Below are 21074 nucleotides of genomic sequence, written 5' to 3'. Positions count from 1 at the left end.
TATTGGCTGAATTTAAAGGTTTCATTTAAACAATTTCCCAAAACTCAGGATTGCAAATGGCCTGAAGATAATTTGTTGAAAAGTGCACAAAGCAGCAAATAAGAGAAGGTGGGTTGAAACTGGGCCTCTGTGTGGACTGTGTCTGGGCCCGAGTGTCAACTTGGCGGAGAAATGCCTGCTATAAGATGTATGCCAGCAGTTTAGCTGTTGTTATGCTTGCATGGGTATTCATTCCTTAAATATATCTACTCTTAAACTGTATGAGTAATTTGTGAATGGAGGTTTCGGACCTGCATCAGTCATGCTTTTACAACAGCCACTGAGGTCATCGCCAGAAAAATACAGCAAGTGAACTTACCTGTGGAGCAAACAGGAGCAGAGACTTTCCTCCTGGCTCCTACCTAAACAACTGAAACACACACAATATACAAGCTCCCTCTGGAGGTGCAATAAGCAACAGTAGCACCCTGTAAGATTATTAGAATGAGAGTTGCATTTGTTTTTTTCAAGAATCTACTTTGTCAGAAAAATTCAATCTTATTGTTTCCAAGATAAAGGTGAGAAAGGGACTTTCAATCCTTGAAAGAAAATTAAGACATAAAAAATAGGAGCCTGAGCAAACCCCCATTGTGTCTGCTCCATCACAAAAACACACAGGTTATGCTGGAGCAACTCAGCAGGTCTTTCAGCGTCTGTGGAGACAGAAACAGAGTTAATGTTTCAAGTGTGGTATGACTTCTTCAGTTCAGAAGCGATCATACCAGACTTGAAATTTTCAGATTTCCAGTATTTTGCTTTCATTCAAGTCTGCTGAGTCAGTCAATTTGGTTATGGCTGATATCAGGCTTCAACTCTGCTTTCCTGTCCACATCCTTTGATTTGCTGAGACCAAAAATATGTCTATCTCAGCCTTAACTATATATTCAGTGATGGTTCATCTACAAACCACTGAGACAGAAAACTCCAAAAAAATCCACAACCATTTGAGTGAAGAAATTTCTTCCCATTTCAGACTTATATGATCACCCCCTTATCTGGTGCTCTGGTAACATAGTGCTGCTGTATTCTAGATTCCCCAGCCAGGGGAAACATCATCTCAAAATCTACTGTCAAAACCCTGCAGGATCTTGCATCTGTCAATGAGATCACCTCTCATTCTACTAAAATCCAGACAATACAGCATCTCTCATCATTGGGCAATACTTTTATCCTAGCGTGAGTTGAGTGAAGCTTCACTACACAGCCTTCAATTCATGAATATCTTTCCTTAAATACAAAGCCCAAAACTCTACACAATGTGCACTCACCAAAGCTCTATACAACTGCAGCAAGACCTCTTTATTCTAGTACTCTCATTCCTCACTTGATTACAGCTTGGTCGAAACTCTGAGCTCCATAGGTGAGATGAAAGTAGGTTAACATCAAGATATCATTTGACTGAACATGGTGTCAAGAAGCTCTAGCAGAACTGGAATCAATGGGAATCAAAAAGAAACATCAAAAGGAAGTGTCAAATAGAGCACTAAAGACGATGATAATGGTAGTTAGAGGTCAATCATTTCAATCCTAGGATATCTCAGCAGGATTCCTCAGGATAGTGTCCTAGGGCCAACCATTTTCAGCTGCTTCATCAATGACCTTCACCCCATGATAAGATCAGAAGTGGGAATGTTCACAGATGACTGCATAATGCGTTGCACAATTTGTGACTCCTCAGATACCGAACAAGTCCATGTTCAAACGCAGCAAGACCTGCAAAATATTCAGACTTACATGGCATGTAACATTTGTGCCACACAAGTGGCAGGCAAGGAGCATCCCCAACAAGAGAGAATCTAACCATTGACTTTCAATAGCATCACCACCGCTGAATATCCCACTATTGACATCCTGGGGTTTATGATTAACCAGAAACTGAACTGAAAGCCATATAAATGCTATGGCTAGAACTGCAGGTCAGAGGCTAGGAATTCTGTGTCAAGTAATGCACCTTCTGTTTCCTCAGTTCATGACCTACAAAGGTACAAGTCAAGAGTGTGATACATCCATTCAGCCAAATGGAGAGTCTTGTAAGTCCAACCAGGTTCAAGGCACGTGACACCATCCAAAACAAATCAGCCTGTTTGAATAACATTAACCTTCAATACTCACACCCTTCACAAATGATGCACTGCAGTAACTCACTAAGACTCTTTCAATAGCGCTTTCAAACTCGTGACCTCTACCATCTGGGAGGACAAGGGCAACAGACATATGGAAACACCCCCACCACTTACAACCTCCTCTCCAAGTTACACACCATCTTGAAGTGCAACTGTATCACTGTCCCTTTACTGTCGCTGGGTCAGAATCCTGGAACTACCTTCCTAACTGCATTTGGGTGTCCCTATTCCTCAGTTCAAGAAAGCAGTTCATCACCACCTTGTCTACAGCAGTCAGGGATGGACAATAAATACTGGTCTAACTATCAATGTCTTATCCTATGATCAAATATCAAAAAAAAATGTTTGGTATTACCAGGAATTTACAACTAACAGAACATCTATGTCTGATAAAGCTAAACCATTCTGATGTTGAAGTATTTCATCCCAACTGAGATCTTCCTTTACTGAAATGGACTTCTTAAAGATACGTCTTATGAATACTTGCGCAATGCAACTTTTGAAGATCAGTGAACAAAAGCCACCAAATTATGCAACAGTTTAGGTTGGTGTCCAGATTGTACCAATGTGAACCAGCTCCTTTAAGTACACCCAACTAAATTCCTTAGTCATAGCAATTCCATACAAGTGTAAACATGCTTGTTTCCAATTGCAAATCACCTTTTATTATGTCCTACTATACAGGGTGCCATGTTTGCCCATATAATGATAATTTCACTCAAAAGTAATGCATTGATTTTAAACTGTATTCAGATATCCTGCAGATATGACGGAATAAAGCAGCCTTTATTGACAGCTTTGGCAGTTTCAAATTTAAGCTGCTGAACTTTCCTGATGAAGAGCGCATGCCCAAAACATCGACTCTCCTGCTCCTCAGATGCTGCCTGGCCTCCTGTACTTTTACAGCACCACATTCTCGACTCTATATTTAATCCTTGCCAGTCTTGTATCATTTGTACTTTTTTGCAGATGGAAGACAAGCAGATGTGTATCCGAACACTAACATTTTGACAGTCGTTACATATTTCCATTATTCAGAGGCCAAGATGAAAGATTGTGCCATTCAGATGATTCCACATTACCAGTCATACTTGGATACAGACATGGTTACAACAATGCCGTTGTGACCCAATGACCAATGTTACCTCCAAGCACAGTATCACAATAGGTGTATAAAACTATGGAACAAATCTTCATATCCTCTACTAATCTAGTGAGTAGTGTGCATGAACTATTTCAATTTTGCCAAAAAATCAAAGACTATTTTAATTTTTAGGATTGTAGCTGCAACACTTTATGCTTTTCTGTCTGTATAATACAATATTGATACACAGAAAGTGCCATAGGTTGTTTGCTGAGAGACATCATACAGCGAACCCCATAAGAAAGGTATCTGTACTCATTGACTGGCAGCAGTTTCATCAAACTCAAACCTTTGGAATCAGCTTATGTTGAGAAACTTCAACAAGCTCTCGTCCCAGACTGCACTCAACACAGTCTATAATAACTTTTTGTTTGTGCAATCAATTGTTTTAACTTAATTTTGTGAAACTTCTTGCATGGCCGCATGCGCCTGGTAACTTTAAGGAGAAGTCTTGTGCACAGCCTGCATGGGAACTTCAGAGTTATTGCATAGTTTAGAAGGAGCATTGACTGTGCCTGATGATGGAACTGAGGGAAATATTTTGCACTCATTGCCCATCCAGTTAAGTGTCACTACATTGCTGTGCCTCTGGAGTCACATGTAGGCCAGACCAGGTAAGAATGGTAGCTTTCTTAAAAGATATTAGTGAAACGGATTTTCATGATAATTGACAAAGGTTACACGTTGGCAATGTCTTAGGTTTCTCATTCAAATTTTTTTTTACTGAATTCAAATTTCACCATCTGCCATCCAAAGACCATGTCCCCAGAACATTAAGATGTAAAAACTGTGTGTTGGAGAAACTCAGCAGGTCTGCAGTGTTCCAAAGAAGGGTTATGTTGGACTTGAAATGTTAACTTTATTTCAGTTCCCACAGATATTGCCAGACCAGCTGAGTTTTACAAGCACTTTTGATTTTTATTCCAAATTTCCAGCATCCATAGTATTTTGTGTGTATTTCCCAGAACATCAGCCTGGGGGCTTTGGATTACAAATCCTGTAACATTACCACTACATAACCACCTACCCCTAAACTGAGTTTTGAAGTTTAACTGATTGCTGTGTCACATTGCAGTTATTAGGTTCCCAGAAAAGAAGATGCAATAACTGGGTATTTTGAGCAACATAACAGTCATCTGTTCTCTGGATGGCAATGCAGATGATGCTTATTTTGGACCAACAAAGGCAAAGCTGAGAAATATGAGTGCAACAATAAACTGACCGGTCACTGAGAGTGCAAATGCCACAGTGCAGACAGATTATATAGTCCTCGTGACAAATGGTCAAAATTTACCAGCTGTCTCCCAGGTGGTTCATAGGCCCTAATATTAACTCATCTATATAATGGAAATTGCTGTTACCTCCAATGATCTGGGACTTATCACTTGCACCAATTTATGGAAGTCCAGACTGCAGTAGATGACATGGTGCTTAGAAATCCCCAAATTAGTTAATCCATCGCCCTCTCAAAAACTGCAAGTCCGCTTCTGAAAAGCAAATGTTTATCTCTCCAAGACGTGGTAGAGATTAGAGGCCCCAATTTGAATGGCAGCCATTAACCTTCTCCCAAATTCTGTGAGCACAGATTTCAGTTATGAGGGTTTGGCTGTCGAATCGCAGAAGGTGATCCAACTTTTCAGGCAAAACTACAGGGTGATGATGCTTTGATGGATGACACCACACATTCTAGAAAATGATTTTACTGAACTTTCAATTATAATGGTGAATCTCCATGGCACATCTTCCAACACTTGAAATAAATGCTTTTGTGAAATAAACTCTTCTCGGCACTGATCTCCTCAATGAAGGGTCTGTGGTTCTCCTCAGCAGGACTGGGAAAGGACCTCTTCCTCCGGCAAGCTGTCTCCTGGCTTTCACTGCCACCAGTACCTGCTGCTGTTCACTAGTACTATGTGATTCACCACGTTCAACACTTCCCTTCCTCACTCAGTCAAGAGTGTAGTGCTGAAAAAGCACAGCAGGTCAGGCAGAATCCAAGGAACAAGAGAATCGACTTTTCGGGCATATGCCATTCATCAGGAATGCCCGAAACGTCGATTCTCCTGCTCCTCGGATGCTGCCCGACCTGTTGTGCTTTTCTAGCACTATACTCTCAACTCTGATCTCCAGCACCTGCAGTCCTCACTTTCCCCCTTCCTCACTCAGCCAATCTAGGTGCAAATGTGACGTGAGAAAAAACCTTTTTGCACAGCAAGTAGCTTGGATCAGGAGTGCACTTCTTGAATGGAAAGGCAGAGGCAGGTTCAATTGTAGCATTGAAGCAGGCATTGGATGTTCATTAAAATAGAAACAATGAGGAAGATTATGGAAAAAGGAGATTTTAATGTAGTCCCATTGCTTAGAGGGACCAATGCAGATGCAATGAAGTAAATGGCTCCTTTCTGAATTGTAATAACATTGTGACTCTGGGCTGTTGCTTGACATTAATGAAACATATGAACATAGCTTCTCAGAAGGACTTCTTCTGCAGGGTGAAGTCTTTGAAAGAAACCTAGAGGAAAGACAAATGAGACACAACTTACTTTGGCACTTAGAGGTTGGGCAGTAGTATATGACAGCCATCAAAATGCAGCTTGATACAGACATGCTACATTATTGTGAATTAAGACCATAACAGTACAAGAAATAGGAGTATGAGTAATCTATTTGGCTCCTTGGGACTGCTCTACCATTCAATAACATTATAACTTATCTAATCATAGCCTCAAGTCCATTTTCCTGCCTGTACCTCCATTCTCACTCCTCTGAAGACAAAACACTGATTAAATTCAATCTTATATTTAATAATCCAGCCTTCACCGGTCTCAAATTTCAAAAACTAAAACTCTCCCAGAGTTTCCTCATTACTGTTCTGTCAACTTGACGTTTATTTTATTAACAGGGCTACCCATCCTCCTTTGCCTTTCTTCCTACCCTTTTAAAAATGAACATGGAAAACAACATATCTCACAGACAAGATGACAATAATGAAGCCATTAATCCAGCCCCCTGCTCACTAAAAAGAATTACATATTGCCTTTTAACAATTGGTTTGCTCTTGTGTCAAACTCCTCAATGCCAATCTCATGCAATTCTTCTAACTCCCACACCAATGCCAACATTATTTTGTGTTAGGAACAATTCCACCCTAAGTCCCTGAAGTGGCTATCATACAATCCTCATGTATTTCTATTTTGGCCAACAGTTCAACTACCTTGTTAAGAGCGTTGCATTCATGCTGGGAAAGCCCTCTATTTCTCTATTTACCATTATTCCCTTATACTTACTTTTCCTAGGGCTACCTATATTGTTGGAATCCATGTGGAGCATGATGACTGGATTGATCCCCTCCCCCTCCAAGTTCATGTCTGATCCAAAGGTGATGTCCTCAATCCCAGAACCAGGCAAAGAATAGCCTTTGGAACCAAGGCTTTCAGCCACAGAGAACCATATCTATCCACCAACTGCACCAATCCCTATCATGACATTCCTTGTTACTTCTCCAACTTTAATGCCTTCTGTATATGATGGTGCTCTGGATAATTTGCCCATCCTTCCTGCAGACCCTGCTTTTGCTCTGACAGGGGACTGATATGCTTATTTCCCCAGTCCCAGATTAATCTATAGTTCTAATTTAGACAAAAGAAAATTGTTTAATGCCTGTTTAATGCTCTTAGATCCCAATTCTTGCTGCCTCTTGCTCCATCTCTGACACTTCCTTGTTTTTAAAATAATAGAATACTTCCTTCACTGCACTGAATTCCCAAATTAAGTTTCTATATTAGGTATTTTATAGTTATGTGCTCCATCAATGTGGAGTTTGTGATACTTACATGTTACATGGTTCATTCTCTATGTTACACTTGAGGTTCAAGAGGAGTCATAGATCCTATACAGAGTAGAATTAAGTGCTCAAAATCTCTTGATGGCTCCAGAGAGGCCATTGTTCTTCTGTGTTCTGAGAGGTTCATAGCGTTATCTATGCCCCCTAGCTCATGCCTTCTCTTCTCTGTGCTGTGCACTGCCTTGACTTGAGAGGCAGAGGGGGTGAGAGTTAGTGAGCGTCATCTACCAAGGGCAATACAGATATATGGAGCTTTTCCTTGTTGTGCAGATGCGGAGTGGGACAAAAAGTAAGAGATGTTTAAGATGTGAAAAAGTGTTGAACGCTAAATGTATGTGAGCATTAATCATGAGAAAAAAATGCTCTGGAAAGGCAAGATAAAAGAATACAGCTAGTGGCCATTGTGAAATGAATAAGGAAAAACTGAGTGATTTTGGGAATGAGCATAAGAGCTGGTATAACGTTCCCTTGTGTTATGCTGTGAGGAATGTGATTGAGGGAAACACATGCTGAGACTGCTGAAAGCCCTGTTGAAGAGCTTTGTTGTAAAAGGTGAGAAATAACAGTCCTACTTACCTTTGCTATTGTTCAGGTCACTGAAGGGTTTCCTAAATTGCATCCAGGATCTGGGTTGATAATTCTGGAACTGATAAATTTCTGTTGTGTCTCTCCATACCTGTAAATGTGTTTCCATTTGTTCCTCCATTTCTCCTCATATTAGTAAGAAGAAATTTCCTCTCTTCTCCCTGGCTTCTTCCAGCACAACCTCAACGGAGACTTTGAAGAGTTAATTGAAGTTGCTTCCTCTGCACTCAACTCTACAGCCAATTCATTGGATAGGCAATGCAACCTTGCTTTTCAAAATGGATAACTACTTTAGCTAAACCTCTGATTGACTACCTGAAGTACACTGGAAGTTGGTCATACGTTACTGGATGGGAAATTTATTTATCCAATTGTAATGAAGGCTGGGAGCTAAAATACTCTTAAACCTGTTAAGTCTAGCCATGAAACTCACTCTATTTTCCATTCATCCAGAGTTAAATTTATAGCAAGGCTTCCATCTCCCCTCACTAGAATTTACAAATGGAAAATCAAAGACAATTTATGGCACATACTTTGGCCCATCATGCCTAGATACCCATCCTTATCCCAGCTTCCCACACTGACCCACAGGTCTGGAGGTCACATCTCTTGAATTAGACATCAAAGAACATGATACATTTGATGAGAGTTTCTGTATCTACCTCACTTTGATGCTCACTGGATTGGGCCAGCATATCTTAAAAACAGCAACAAATGATGACAGCAAATGTGTTTCAGGACAATTGGGAGGTCCTTCCCTACATGTTTTAACTTGTGTATGAAACAGAACCAAATAAACTGAAAAGCAAATTCAGCAAGTTTAATCACTTTAGCTATAAATTATTACTGAATGTCTATCACTGCACACACAGACACCCTTGAACAACATACCATGTTCCAATGTTAGATCACCACTGAGGCAGACAAAGGGGTATTGAGCAATTCTTGTTAAGAGGTCTCCAAATTTCAAGGAGATGACATGCTTTTGGAAGCAGTGAAAAATGACTGATATGTTAATCAATGTTAGAATGTACAGAAGAATGGAACCAAGTTGTAAGGAAAGGAAATGACTAGCATCTTTCTTCTCATCAACTTTCAATTAGCATTCCAAAGCTTAATCACAAAAAGTGCAAGCAGCTCTAAAGTTATCTTGGACGAGTCTTTAATGAAGGTAGACAACATAAAGATATTTTGCAATAAAATAAGTGTCAGATAAGATTACATCCAGGCATAAAAAAATTACAGCAACAAATAAAATAATTTGAAATTGAAAAATTGACCACCAGTAAGATACTATTACTATATAAGAGGCTTATCATAAAAAAAATTAGATTTTTGAGAATGCCACGAATGAATGTTAGTTCAGTGTCTTTCAAGAAGACTTGGACTGTTTTAGTAGGAGAAAGTGAGGACTGCAGACGCTGGAGATCAGTCAAAAGATGTGGTGCTGGAAAAGCACAGCCGGTCAGGCAGCATCCAAGAAGCAGGAGAGTCGATGTTTCTAGTATAAGCTCTTCATCAGGACTCTCCTGCTCCTCGGATGCTGCCTGATCAATGTGCTTTTCCAGCACCTCACTTTTTAAACTTGGACCTAAATATTTACTGTCGGACAAGGTGTTTTTTTAAAGGCGTCAGAACTCAGAAAAATAGGTGAAGTTAGTAATGATATAGTGTAGAATTTATTTGCTTTATCTTTGTGTGACTACGCTGAGAGGCAGTTGGATGTAACACTGAAGCACAGTAAATGCAGTATTTGCAACCAGTTTTATTTGGACATCTGATTATCATAATTATGCATAGGTTCAGATGCAGAAAAGTAAATCTTAGCTCACCTTTCCCTTCTGTTAGGTGATGCTGCCCAACTGTGAATGCTTATGCCAAAACAGTTGCGACAGCTGTGAAGGAATGACAAAAGTATGGCAGTAACAGCAAAACATAATTGAATGGCAAAATATTAGATCCATAAATAAAACATGACAGGTGAATACAGCAGTGTTTTACAAAGCAGTAATATAACTGCAGAATTCCAAGTGTTTAGAAAAATAGTTCAGCATTACTTTCGCAATTATGGACATCAGAACTCCTAACCAAATTACAACCAGTAAAATCAGGACCAGCTATAGTTCTATATGTGGACAAAGAATATTATGGTAATCTGAAAATGCTTTTTCCAGGTTTCATTATAAGAATAAATCCCATTATGTATCTATGTCTATTTTCATCCCCATTGATGTTAATAGAACTACAATTTAGAACAGCTGTGGTTGAATCACTATCACCTTTTCACTTTGCATTAGAAGTCAAAATGATTGCTATATTTAAATATGTGCAGCACTGACTTGACACACTGACAGAATAATGTACAATTACGAGACGGGAAGACAGTAAACTTTAAAAAAAACAGCAATAGATCGACAGAGGCAGAACCTGAGAACATTTTAGAATCTATTTATTGCATGGCAATGAAACGTGACCCCAACGAAATCAAGATGGAGACAGACGTTTTATGGAATTGGGAAAAGTGGAAAATATTGAATGAATGATGAATTTATAACGAATGCTTGTTAACAATTCCTTTGGCACAAGATAATGACAAAATTAACTAATGTTATCAAAATCAAAATTTGATTCAGTGTCTCTTTTCTCCTTTTGTGAATATCAACACAAATGATGCAGCCAAAGCCATTGACATAAAAAGATCAGGAATTTTAAAATAGAATAAAACAGACCTTTGAGGAAACACCAGGAAACAGGCAAGCCAAAACTCTAATATATTTAGGAAATGGATGAATTTGAAGAATGTAAAATTTAGAGAGTAATGGGATTTTTGAAATGGGCAAGATTGGGATATTCACTTCCAAATACATGCAGCAGCCAGGAACAAAGGGATAAGCAGAAAGTTGAGAAGGCACAGAAACATATTTAAAATGGTGGTGGCTCAATTAGAATCACATAAAAGGATTGAAGAACCAACATGAGGATCAGAACAACTTGTAGTCTCTATGATAAAAATATCTCTAAGTGCCTTTTTATACAAGACCAATACAACCATTGGCAGCTCCTGCCATCATCTGTTACAGAACAAGGACATATTGACAAAACTGACAGCATCATCAACAATGTGCTGTTGACTTACACTAGCCAGCTGCAGTCAATATGAACGTGTCCATACAATTACTATTGAGATTTCAGTACAATACAGGTGGCCAGGGCTAATTATTGATCTCAAAGGAAGAATTAGAACAGGAGCCCAGGGAAGATCATAAATCCAGGAAAGTGTAAGATTGCATTCAGAAAGAAGCAGTAAATACTTAATCTTGAACTGCTGGATGAATGAGAACGAAATAGCCAAATATTTTGGTCATTTCACATACCACCTGCCATTACTCTTACCTTCACTGGAATTTGCTGTTTAACTGACAGCAAATTGGAATTTGCTGTCAGAGACTCTGGTCATCCCTTTCAATGGACACTTATACTGAAGGATCATCCAGAGAGATGAGATGCATCAGCTTGTTAGAATATTAGATTGCAACAGAGTGTCAGTGGACTAGAATTGAACCTTGATTCTAATAAATGGAGAGAATTCTGAAAATTTCCAGATGAGCTCTGCACCCCTTCAAACTACCGTTCGTCCCCTGAAATCAGGAACTGATGAGGCCTTGGGTGAAGGAATCCTGTTCCCCAGAAAAAAACAGGACTGCAGTCTTCAACAGCACTGGACAGGGGCTTTGGTGGTGGGTGCTGATCAAACCCACCCTAATGAAATGGGCTTCAACTGACAGAGAACTCAGGCTCAACACTGCTAAACAGAATCCGGTCATTACTGTTCAGATCATCTCTTTCTTTCTTTGTATGGTGCCTCTATTATCTGAGGACTGTTAATCTTGGCTTAACATTGTCATGGCATCAGAATGGGACCAGGTAGAAGAGACCACCACAACTATCTCAGTTGATACAGGGACTGACCTAAAGCGTCAGCATTATTAAGCACCGCCCACTAATTAACTGAGCTACCTGGCACTATTTGGAACATTCCCTGTGCATTTCAAAACAGGTAAAGACAATAAAGGAGTGAAATGAATAACTGTGGGATATTCACATTCAAATAAGAAAGAGAAACAAGAGAAGGTAGCTGAAATAAAGTTGTGAAGTAATATTTAGAGTGAAAAAAGCTAATGTAATATAAGAATTGATTAAAAAAGAGTGCACTTATAGCAGCATGTTATGCACCGTTTTTCAATCATAAAAGTTATAGAAATAAATGTTTAAATCATGATCAGATAATGAACATGTGTTAGGATTGGAGAAGCTGTGTTGCAATGACATGTGAAGATAAACAGTACTAATTATAATTACTAGCAGGGTTTCCTATATTGAGAATGGAACTTTTTAAACTGCTGTTCTAATTCCTTTTACCTGTTCTGATATGATGTTGATACATTATGGATATGGATACCAGCAATACCACGTCACCGCTGATCTTTTATTAAGTTGACATCTGACATTATAACAAAAACACAGACACTGCTTAATGTAAATTCCGAGCAGGATTTATTATTTTAAAGATGATAACTAACTGAAAATTTACTCTTTTTTTGGATTATAAAAGTCTCGGAGAATATGATAAGATTAAAAGCTTTTTCTCTCCATTAAGCTGTGGGTCTTGAGTTTTCAAATGAATATCTTGAGGGAAATTCTACTGAAATGAAACAAACTTATTCCATTATCATGCAAAATCCAGATATTGGTAGAGTATTCCATCCATGCATGGCCCAATTCCTTCACAAATAGTTCCACTCTCTTCCCACATTCCAAGCCATTTAATTTTTTTTTCTCTGACATTAATGCTATTTTAATACAAAGGATTACACAGCTATAACTGGGCAGAGTGCAATGGAGAGCGCACGATGCTCAGTTGTACCCCAAATATATGAAATTACTGGCCCCCAAGTGGCTGACATTTGAATTTTCTTGGAAAATTTTTCGTAATTTATATGCTAGATTTCCGTCTTCCACAAACAAGATTCTTACACGCAGAAATACAGGAACAGTTATGTTCCTATAAGAAGGATGTTGATTTATACCTGTATCTTTAACATTTAATCATGTCCCAACAACCCTTGCTATCTAAATAGACAGATGGATAAAGCAAGTTCATGATCAATAAGAACTCAGATAATGCAATCTAACATTTACATCACACAAGAATTTAATTCATACCAACAGCTTATGTTACCAGATTATAAATATACAATTCAGCTGAGTTAGACCATATAATAATCATACGAAAAGTCAAGTCATGCTATGGAAGTTTTGTATGAAATTCCTGTGCCCACCGTTCTAAATCAAGAAAATGACACTATTTATTTTGAATGCAATTACTGCTGGTGTTGGAAATATGAAATGAAAATAGAAAATGCTGATAACATTCAACTCAGGCAAAATTTGTGCAGTAAGGAAGGCGGGATCATTGTTTAAGATTGAAAAACCTTTAGTCAGAGCTGGAAGGTGTTACAAATGGTCCATATAGCAATTACTTCACCTATGTTCCTTGATTCACAGATGCTGTCTGACCTGATAATTTTTGATCAATGAATGCCTGTGTTTAAATATGAACAAGCGAATTTCATTTTTCTGTGTTCATTACAGATGCTCTCAATGCACCTTTTAGAAATGAACACATATTTTTTGTCTCAAAGCTTTGTGAGAAAAACAAACAATTACTGAAGGCAACATTGGTGCTGGCTATATTCCAAGATATAGATAGAATTGAAGTGTGATTCCACCAGTTTACCATTGTGTATCTCCTTACCTCGTCCTCTCCCTCATCCTGGTATTGTTCATCTAGATTATCTTCCTGTTGATCAGGATTTCCACCAAGCTGAAAATATCAACATATAGTGATTATATCAACACACTCCACAAAATGAACAATTTGTAAAAAAAAAGTACCATAGAGGAAGCAAACTGAGTAGGAAGAATCTAAAATGTTGCAACAAAACAGAACAAAATCCTACATTCAAATATTCATAAAACATACAAGATATCTGAATCCATCAGTTCAAAATAACGTCCTAATCTAGTAATCATTTTCTGTCTGAAAATGCATTTTAATTATGCGTGGGTTGAACTTAATCACTGTTACAAGCTAAATCAGAATGAATCTTGTTGACCTCAACTAACTTCAACTTTACAAGCATAAACTACAATTATTGGGATCTCACAATAATTAAACTCCAGTGGCTCAGTCTTTAAAAACATCATCACTTGCTGCCAGAGGAATAAAATACACTTCACATAAGCATCATTTCCAGTTTGCCATTGAGGGAGGGGACTACAGAAGTGTCACTGTAAAGGGAGTAGAGTGGGGAGAAGAAATGGAGCTCAGAGCACATTTTACTGGGCTGCTTTCACAAATTTAATAATTGGATTTAATAGCAGGGTGTGCAGATCTGTAATAACACAGTTGCAAAAATCCCCTTTCAACTTGGGAATGGGATATGGTAGACATTGAGAGCATTGATGGACATTGCATGCCCCTGTCCAAGGACACCCTGGTACAAATATGTTCGCAGAAGAGAGGCAAACAATTGGCAGAGATGGCCCCTCCATAGCCCGTCCTTAAATACGCTGCATTTACTTAGCTAATTTGGAATAACAGTTAAGTCCCAACAAAACTATTCATAGTCACAAACCTTCCCCTCTTCTCACAAATACAGGGAAAATAATATAAATGTTGACAATAAACTAATTATTGACTCACGGCTATATTTTGAAAACAACAACAATTCGGTATTTACACATTTGATATTTTCCTTTCTTCAGGACATCCAAAATGCTCTTGAATCAATGAAGTACCTTTTAAATGCACTAGTTGGTGTTCTGGATATTTTCTAATCAACCAGCTCAGATATTACACATCTCTGGAGCAGGTGGGTCTTGAACACCTTCTCAGCAGCTTCAAATATTTAAACTGAACATCTCCACAGCTGTCAGCGCTGAGGGAAACCCTTCCGAAGTCCCTCTGACATGCTGTGACCTACTCCCCCTCCAGCCAGCAAATATGAATCCTCCTATTGGTTTCTGATCTCTGACCCCATTTGCTAAGTGTGGTTTGCAAGGTGGCTCAGTGGGGGGAGGTGCCAATAAATCTGCTGCTGGTTGGTAATGCAAAATTAGCAGCTTACCTCCCTCTCTTCTCCTGCAAACTTGATTGAAAATCTTGCCCTAAATATCTAAACTGAATACAGAGGAACAGTAGAGTACAAGTAGTTCACCAGTATTCAACACACTTGAGAAAAAATTGCTCACAAAAAATCAGTTCTGTTGACATAAACAGATTGATTTTGATTTATGGAGCTAGGCAAGACATCCTTCATTGATGTCAGAAGCAACACTACATGATCAAACTTCTGCTACCTTTGCATCATTTATTGTGGCAGCAATTCATCACTTTTTGTGATGCATCAAACCAAGTGTTTTTGGAACTTTACTGTTTTGTAAAGATGTTGGTACACTATAAGACTCACTCGAAGGCATACTGAAGATGTTATCTAGTATGGTGATGGAACGTCTGAAAATGAACATTCCAGCTCAGCGAGCAAACCTACATCCAAAACCTCAATCTGAGCTGCAAATCTTCTCAAAACTCGCTTACATAATAACTTTTAAAACCATCAGACACTAACACCTCTTGTACTCAGCAGTGCCATGGAAGAGGCTGTGGCAGCTAGAGTTAGTAAACCCCCCAGAGTCTGAGAGTCAGGGAAAACCCAGAAGGAATGCGAGTAATTTGTTTGGGGAACAGGGGGGTTTGGAGGCAAAAACAGGCGATAGTTGCAGTAGGCACCCTTGAGTCTCGCGACAGGAACTGATTGTCTTTGCTCAAGAGCCCTACACTCCTGCGTGATGACAAGCTGTCCACAGGGTTGCAGCAAAACTAAACATGGTGTTAACCAAGGAAACCTTAACCAGATCAAGCACAGACTTTGCAGGTTAAGAACCTTAATTGCCAACTTAAAGGCTTCAAGTACCAATAGGACTGGAAGGTCAAACATGGATTTAGTTCTGCTGAAGGTGAGCAGGCAGTGAACTCTGGCTATGCCACCACCTGACCTGATTAAATGTCTTTCCCACTTACAAGTCACCACATCTGGGAGCAGAAAATTCTGCCGACTGCTTTGCAGCTCAGAATTAAAACAAAAAGAAAGCAGTATACAAGCACTTAATATTTTTAATAAAGCATATATTCTTTATATTTTGTTTCTAGAATCCCGATAGTGTAGAAGTAGTCCATTCAGACAATCAAGTCCACACTGTCCCTCCAAACAACATCCCAGCCAGACCCACTCTATCTCCGTAACCCTGCATTTCCCACAGGCAATCCACTTAACGTGCACTTCTTTGGACTGTGGAAGTAAAGGAGAAAGTGAGGACTGCAGATGCTGGAGATCAGAGCTGAAAATGTGTTGCTGGAAAAGTGCAGCAGCTCAGGCAGCATCCAAGGAGCAGGAGAGTTGACGTTTCGGGCATGAGCCCTTCTTCAGGAAGGGCTCATGCCCGAAACGTCGACTCTCCTGCTCCTTGGATGCTGCCTGACCTGCTGCGCTTTTCCAGCAACACATTTTCAGCACTGTGGAAGTAAACCACAGCACCTGGAAGAAACCCACGCAGACATGGGGAAAATGTCCTAACTTCACATAGACAGCCACCGAAGGATGGAATCAAAACCTGGGTCCCTGGTACTGCGAGGCAGTAGTGCGAACCAATGAGCCACTGTCCCACAATTCAGAAACTCGAGAGTGGATAAATTAAGCTGGTTAAGTCTTATGCTTTCCTTCTAACAATCATTCAAAGATCTATCCATAATTTAACAATGCTAAAGATAAGACTATCTTGTTCATCTCCTGTCAGTATTTCAACATCCTGTGACTTAATTACTTTTTAGAGCTGTTTCCTCAAACTATGCCAGGTGATGCTTTATTTCAGCATCCAGTTGAAACCTCAGCTCTGCTTCAAAACCAATACCAGATACATCAGAAAGAACACTTAGTTACTCCCTCACAACAGTAACTTCTTTCTGCCCTTACCTTAACACCAATGAAAATCACTGCTTTGCTAGCTCTAAACTCAATTTCTCTAACACTTTCCCTGCCAGCCTCATTCCCTTCTTTGCACTACTCAGGAATGAAGCTTCAGCTGCTTTAGTCAAATTATTTGAATTCTCTGCCTAAATTCTTCTGTCAGTCACCTCTCTCTATCTTCCTGTAGTCAGTCATTTCCCCTCAATTTCCTAATGCACAACATTAAATCACCTATGAATAATCTGAGAGTATATTAAAGTCAACATAAAAATGCAAGTTGCTATAGCCAAGATGAATGCAGTGAACTCAAAGCAGTAAAGGGAGAATTGCTAATCCATGTAGAAATCAGAATAGAAAATCAAACTGATTATAAGTCCTTTTATTATTCAAATGATCACAGTAATTTTCTGTATTCTGGTGTTGAAGAGCACAGCTAACCCGATGTTATATTAATGTTACAGCAAATGTATCACTTCCTTTTGTACAAAAGCCCTTCTAAGTGACAGATTCTGAACTTAGTTACAGATTATTGATCAGGCATCACTAAAGGACACATAAGTGCAATGGCCAGTTCGACAGAAGAGGTTCAAACTGTAAGATTGGTGACAGTATTAATTTCTTACCAAGTTTACTTATGCAAACTCCTTAAAACCAGTCGTTGTAAATAGCAATGTAGTAAACTTCACCTGTTCATTCATATTCTCGTGTTCTGTGTGCTGCTCCTCATTTTCTATTTCTGGGTCCTCATCTTCAGGTTCCTCATGTGGATTGTTTTCATCTTCAAATAAGACATAAAATTATTTTTAAAATCTTGTTATTCAATGCAATTTCTACTGATAATTATCCAAGCATACTTACAGCCAGACCAGACTGAAGAAACCCATCTAGATGGAATATTCAGTCAATATTTACTAATTGACACATTAGGATACAGTAATATATATGTGTTAAACATTTATCTTTGAATTGGTTTGAATAAAAGTTTGAAAAAAATACAAAAAATTGTAACAAAGAATTTGGTTTTGCCTTTTTACTGCAATCTATTTGCATCATGAGGATTCATACAAGTCTGAATTACACAATATCCTGCAGTTGGCCCATCTGCTGCACTTTATTGATGCTTTTAGCCATCACTGTTTTTGATATTATCAGATGTAGAGCCATTGGATGGCTGGTGAAATACGGTGCCCTTCCACTTACCATTTACAGCAAGTGTGCTCTGCCAATAAGGCTAACTTCTGATGCAAACTAATAAGTGTGTTCAGAAAATGGTAAGAGCCACCGTCAACAACGGTAAAAATTTGTTTGATACACTGAGGTACAGAGTTGTAGGTTTTTGACCCAGAGTGGCTATCCCCATTTCAAACAAGTACGCTGTTTTGGAAAATGTAGCAGGTGATGGATTCTCAGGGGAATGTAGCACGAACAGCCAAGTTTCTGGTATCAAGGCTGGCTCGAATACAATGAGAGGTACATTGGGTTCCAAGAGACCATTGTGTTAGGGGACTCTCTAATCCAAGGCACAGACAGATGTTTCTGTGGCCAGCAGCGAAAAATCAGAATGGTGTGCTGCCTCCCTGGTGCCAGGATGAAGGATGTCTCAGAGAGGGTGCAGAATGTTCTCAAGGGGGAGAGGGCCCACCAGAAGGTCATTGTACACATTGGAACCAATGACATAGGAAGGAAAAAGGTTGAGATTCTGAAGGGAGAATATTGAGAGTTAGGCAGAAATTTAAAAAGGAGGTCCTCAAGAGTAGTAATATCTGGATTACCCCCAGTGCTATGAGCTAGTCAGGACAGGAATAGGAGGACAGAATGTATGGCTGAGGACCTGGTCTTTGGGAGAAGGATTCAGATTTTTGGATCATTGGGATCTCTTTTGGGGTAGAAGAGACCTGTACAAGAAGGACAGATTTAACCTGAATTGGAAGGGTACTAATATACTGACAGGGAGGTTTGCTAGAGCTACTCAGGAGGATTTTAGGTAGGAAGGTGGGACCCAGGGGGTTAGTGAGGAAACAGATCAATCTGAAACTGGTACAGTTAAGAAAAGAAGTAAGTCAAACAGGCCAGGCAGGGACAAAACAGACAACAAGTTATGACTGATAAATTAAACTGCATTTATTTCAATGCAAGAAGCCTATCAGGGAAGGCAGATGAACTCAGGGCAAGGTTCAGAACATGGGACTGGGATATCATAACAATTACAGAAACATGGCTCAGGGATGGACAGGTCTGGCAGCTTAATGTCCCAGGATACAAATGCTACAGGAATGATAGAAAGGGAGGCAAGAGAGGAAGTGGAGTGGCCTTTTTGATAAGGGATAGCATTACAGCTGCGTGGAGGGAGGATATTCCTGGAAATACATCCAGGGACGTTATTTGGGTGAAACTGGGAAATAAAAAGGGACGATCACGTTATTGGGATTGTATTACAGACTCCCCAATAGGCAGAGGGAAATTGAGAAACAAATTTGTAAGGAGATCTCAGCTATCTGTAAGAATAATTGAGTGGTTATGGTAGGGGATTTTAACTTTCCAAACAAAAACTGGGACTGCCATAGTGTTAAGGATTAAGATGGAGAGGAAGCTGTTAAGCACCGACAGGAAACTTTTCTGATTCAGTATGGGGATCTACTTACTAGAGAAGGTGCAAAACTTAACTTACTCTTGGGAAATAAGGCAGGGCCGGTGACTGAGGTGTCAGTGGGGGAGCATTTTGTGATTAGCAACCATAATTCTATTAGTTTTAAAATAATGATGGAAAAAGATAGACTAGATCTAAAAGTTGAAGTTTGAAATTGGAGGAAGATCAATTTTGACAGTATTCGGCAAGAACTTTCAAAAGCTGATTGGGGGCAGGTGTTTCCATGTAAAGGGACAGCTGGGAAATGGGAAGCCTTCAGAAATTAGATGAAAGTCCAGAGAAAGTATATTCCTATTAGGGTGAAAGGAAAGGCTGGTAGCGATAGAGAATGCTGAATGACTAAAGAAATTGAGGGTTTGGTTAAGGATAAGAAGGAAACATACGTCAGGTATAGACAGGATAGATCGAGTGAATCCTTAGAACAGTATAAAGGAAGTAGGACTATACTTAAGAGGGAAATCAGGAGGACAAAAATGGGACATGACATAGCTTTGACAAATACAGTTAAGGAGAATCCAAAGGGTTTATACAAATACATTAAAGGACAAAAGGGTGATGAAGGGGAGAATAGGGCTCCTCAAAGACCAGCAAGCAGCCTTTGTGTGGAGTCACAGGAGATGACGGAGAAAATAAATGAGTATTTTGCCTCAGTGTTTACTGTGCAAAAGGACATAGAAGATACAGAACGTAGGGAAATAGATGGTGACAGCTTGAAAATGACCATATTACAGAGGAGGAAGTGCTGGATGCCTTGAAATGCATAAAAGTGGATAAATCACCAGGACCTGATTAGGTGTACCCTAGAACTCTGTGGGAAGCTACGGAAGCAATTCTTGGGCCTCTTGCTGAGATATTTGTATCATCGTTAGTCACAGGTGAGGTTCGGGAATACTGGTAGTTGGCTAACGTGGTGCCATTATTTAAGAAGGGTGGTAAGAACAAGCCAGGGAACTATAGACCAGTGAGCATGACGTTGGTGGTGGGCAAGTTGTTGGAGGGAATCCTGAGTTACAGGATGTACATGTATTTGGAAAGACTAGGACTGATTAGGGATAATAAACATGGCCTTGTGCGTGGGAAATCATGTCTTACAAACTTGATTGAGTTTTTTTAAAGAAATAACAAAGAAGACTGATGAGGGCAGAACTGTATTTATATTTATATGGACTTCAGTTAGGCATTCAACAAGGTTTCCCATGGAAGACTGATTCGCAAGGTTAGATCTCATGGAATACAGGGAGAACTAGCCATTTGGATACAGAACTGCCTCAAAGGTAGAAGACAGAGGGTGGTGGTGGAGGGTTGTTTTTCAGATTGGAGGCCTGTGACCAGTGGAGTGCCACAAAGATTGGTGCTGGGTCCACTACTTTTCATCATTTATCTAAGTGATTTAGATGACAGCATAAGAGATATAGCTAGTAAGTTTGCAGATGACACCAAAATTGGAGGTGTAGTCGACAGTGAAGAATGCTACCTCAGATTACAAGATCTTGATCAGATGGGCCAATGTGCTGAGAAGTGGCAGATGGAGTTTGTTTTAGATAAATGTGAGGTGCTGCATTTTGGGAAACCAAATCTTAGCAGGACTTGTATACTTAATGGTAAG

At 39.4% G+C, this 21074-nt stretch overlaps 1 protein-coding gene across 1 annotated transcript in view; it reads right to left on the bottom strand.

Annotated features, from left to right (window-relative positions):
• Positions 1-21074, bottom strand: part of golim4a (golgi integral membrane protein 4a) — a 104737-nt gene that overhangs the window by 4424 nt on the left and 79239 nt on the right. The window contains exons 12-13 of the mRNA XM_060834820.1: positions 17508-17599; positions 13551-13619 (exon numbers count right to left, since the gene is read on the bottom strand). Of these exons, the coding sequence (XP_060690803.1) occupies positions 13551-13619; positions 17508-17599 (161 nt within the window). The remainder of the gene's footprint in view (positions 1-13550; positions 13620-17507; positions 17600-21074) is intronic.

The sequence above is a fragment of the Hemiscyllium ocellatum genome, chromosome 13, assembly GCF_020745735.1.
Source record: "Hemiscyllium ocellatum isolate sHemOce1 chromosome 13, sHemOce1.pat.X.cur, whole genome shotgun sequence".
NCBI lineage: Eukaryota > Metazoa > Chordata > Chondrichthyes > Orectolobiformes > Hemiscylliidae > Hemiscyllium > Hemiscyllium ocellatum.
The sequence above is the reverse complement of the archived record's forward strand: the minus strand, read 5'-3'. Positions and strand labels throughout refer to the sequence as shown.